Source organism: Phaseolus vulgaris, chromosome 10 (assembly GCF_051622355.1).
Source record: "Phaseolus vulgaris cultivar YP4 chromosome 10, ASM5162235v1, whole genome shotgun sequence".
Taxonomy (NCBI): Eukaryota; Viridiplantae; Streptophyta; class Magnoliopsida; order Fabales; family Fabaceae; genus Phaseolus; species Phaseolus vulgaris.
In genome coordinates, this window is record NC_143507.1 from 14,464,947 (window position 1) to 14,467,422 (window position 2,476).

A 2,476-nucleotide genomic window follows, 5' to 3' on the forward strand; every position below is an offset into this window, starting at 1 on the left:
TGCTTCATCTCAAACTTCGTGCATAGCTTGCATAACTTATGACTTGCAAACTGGATACCATTATCGGACACCAAGTGCCTCAGGATCCCAAAACGGCAAATAATGTTTCTCCACACAAAGTGCTAAACCTTGTGGGCAATTATCTGCGCAACTGGTCTAACTTCTATCCACTTGGTGAAGTACTCAATAGCCACCACGAGATACTTCATTTGACAAATTGCCAAAGGGAAAGGACCCAAGATGTCTATTCCCCAAGTATGGAAAGGCCAGAGGCTATGTATTGATCGCAACTCCTCGGGGGGTGCGTAATGCAAACCAGCATGCTTCTAACACTGCTCGCATCGTTGTTCATACCTCATGCAGTCCTCCCTCATAGTTGGCCAATAATACCCAGCTCGAACGGCCTTAAAGGAGAGAGCTCTCCCTGCGACATGGCTTCCACAAATGCCTTCATGGAGCTCTGCTATGATACGGGTACACTGATCCCCACTGACACAGGTGAGGACAGGATGAGTGTAGCCATGACGGAACAACTTTCCATCGACCAGGGTATACCTTCCTTAGTTCCTCTTGACCGCCTTGGCCTCTACGGGCTCTACCGGGAGCATACCATCAACAAGGTAGCGCTGATATGGCATCATCCAGGTCTCCACTATGTCGACCAGTAGGACCTCTAACGACTCTTCCCCCGACAAGCCATAAGTGCTTATCTTGGGTACCTTCAACGTTTCTTGTGTCAATGATTGGTGCCCCCTTCCTTTTACCGAGTTGACCTCCAAGGTTTCTACATGAATGACCTCTATTGTTCCATCTGCAACGGTCCTAGGTGACTTTAGGGTCTCTTGAATAACTGACCTTTGTCGACCTCCCTTTCTCGAGTTGGCCAGCTTGGATAGTAGGTCTGCTCAGGCATACTACTCCCTTAGGACATGCACTAGCTCGAACGTGGGGGAAAGTTTCCCTTAAAAGTGTAACATACCTCAAGTACGAGGCCATTTGTGGATCTTTGGCCTAGTAATCACCTATGACTTGCCCGGTCACCAACAACAAGTCACTTTTTATCAACAATCTGCGAGCGCCCAGTTCTTTGGCCAACAACATTCCAGCTACCAAGGCTTCATAGTCAGCTTGGTTATTGTTGTCCTTGAAGGCAAATCTCAGGGCATGTTCGATCAACAGTCTGTTAGGTCCCTTTAGAATGATGTCAGCCCCACTACCTTGTTGGTTGGAAGATCCATCCACCGAGAGGACAAACTGAAAATCACCACCGTCTACCTGGGTGGCTTCTGAAGATAGCTCTACCACGAAATCAACATATACCTGACCCTTGATAGGCCCCCTGGATTCGTACTGTACATCAAACTAAGACAGCTCGACTGCCCAACACACCATTCGACCTGTTATATCGGGCTTCTAGAGGACCTTGCAGATTGGGAGATCGGTCATTACTATCACCGAGAAACTCTGGAAATAGGGGCGCAGCCGCCGAACTGAAAATACCATTGCCAAGGCTGCCTTTTCGATGGCTTGATATCGTACCTCCGACCCTTGTAGCACCTTGCTCACGAAGTAAATAGGCCTTTGAGTCTGATTCTGCTCCTGCACGATGACCAAGTTGATTTCTCGATCTGTAACTGCAAAATAGAGACGAAAGGGGAGTACCTGATAGAGACTTACATAGGACAAGTGGGCTGGCCAGGTACTCCTTCAACTTAAGGAACGCATCTTCAAACTCGTGGGTCCATGTGAAACGATGGTTCTTCTTCAAGCACTGGAAGTAAAGGTACCCCTTATCTTCTCCTGCTGATAAAAACCTAGACAAGGCGGTCATACGCCCAGTCAGCTGTTGTACTTCCTTCACCGTGGCAAGGCTCCTCATCCCTATGATTGATGCACACTTTTCCGGATTCACTTTTATCCCCCGTTCAATGAGTAGGAACCCTAGGAACTATCCTTCCTTCTATCCCAAACACACACATCTTTGGGTTCAACTTCAGGTTATACTTAGCTATTGTGGTGAATAGCTCTTCCAAATCAACGTGTTTATCCTTTTCTGCCGAGGTGATGAGTATTTCGTCTACGTATGCTTGTATGTTTCGCCCAATCATGGAGGCGAGAATCCTATCCATCAACCTCTGATAGGTGGTGTCGACATTCTTCAGCCCAAAAGGCATGACCTTATAATAATAGTTGGAGAGCTCCGTCATAAAGGCAGTCTTGCACTCATCACGGGGGTGCATGCGAATCTGATTGTACCCCGAGAATGTGTCTAGAAAGCTCAAAAGTCAAAAACCTAAAGCAATGTCCATCAGATCTATAAAGTCGACACACATCCTCCACTTTTTGTTTGCTTTCTTCACCAATACCACATTTACTAGCCACTCAGGGTACTGTATTTCCCTTATGTGGTCAGCTTTCAAAAGCTTTTGTGTTTCCTCTTTGATGACTAGACATCTTTCTTCATTGAGCTTTCTCC

General features: G+C 46.8%; 1 protein-coding gene across 1 annotated transcript; it reads right to left on the reverse strand.

Annotated features, from left to right (window-relative positions):
• Nucleotides 1-1,011: 1,011 nt before the first annotated feature.
• LOC137814802 (uncharacterized) lies at nt 1,012-1,879 on the reverse strand. The gene is made up of 3 exons (XM_068617715.1): nt 1,678-1,879; nt 1,501-1,634; nt 1,012-1,350 (listed from the first exon to the last, which is right to left on the reverse strand). The coding sequence occupies exons 1-3, from the start codon at nt 1,877-1,879 to the stop codon at nt 1,012-1,014; spliced, it is 675 nt and encodes a 224-aa protein (XP_068473816.1).
• Nucleotides 1,880-2,476: the final 597 nt, after the last annotated feature.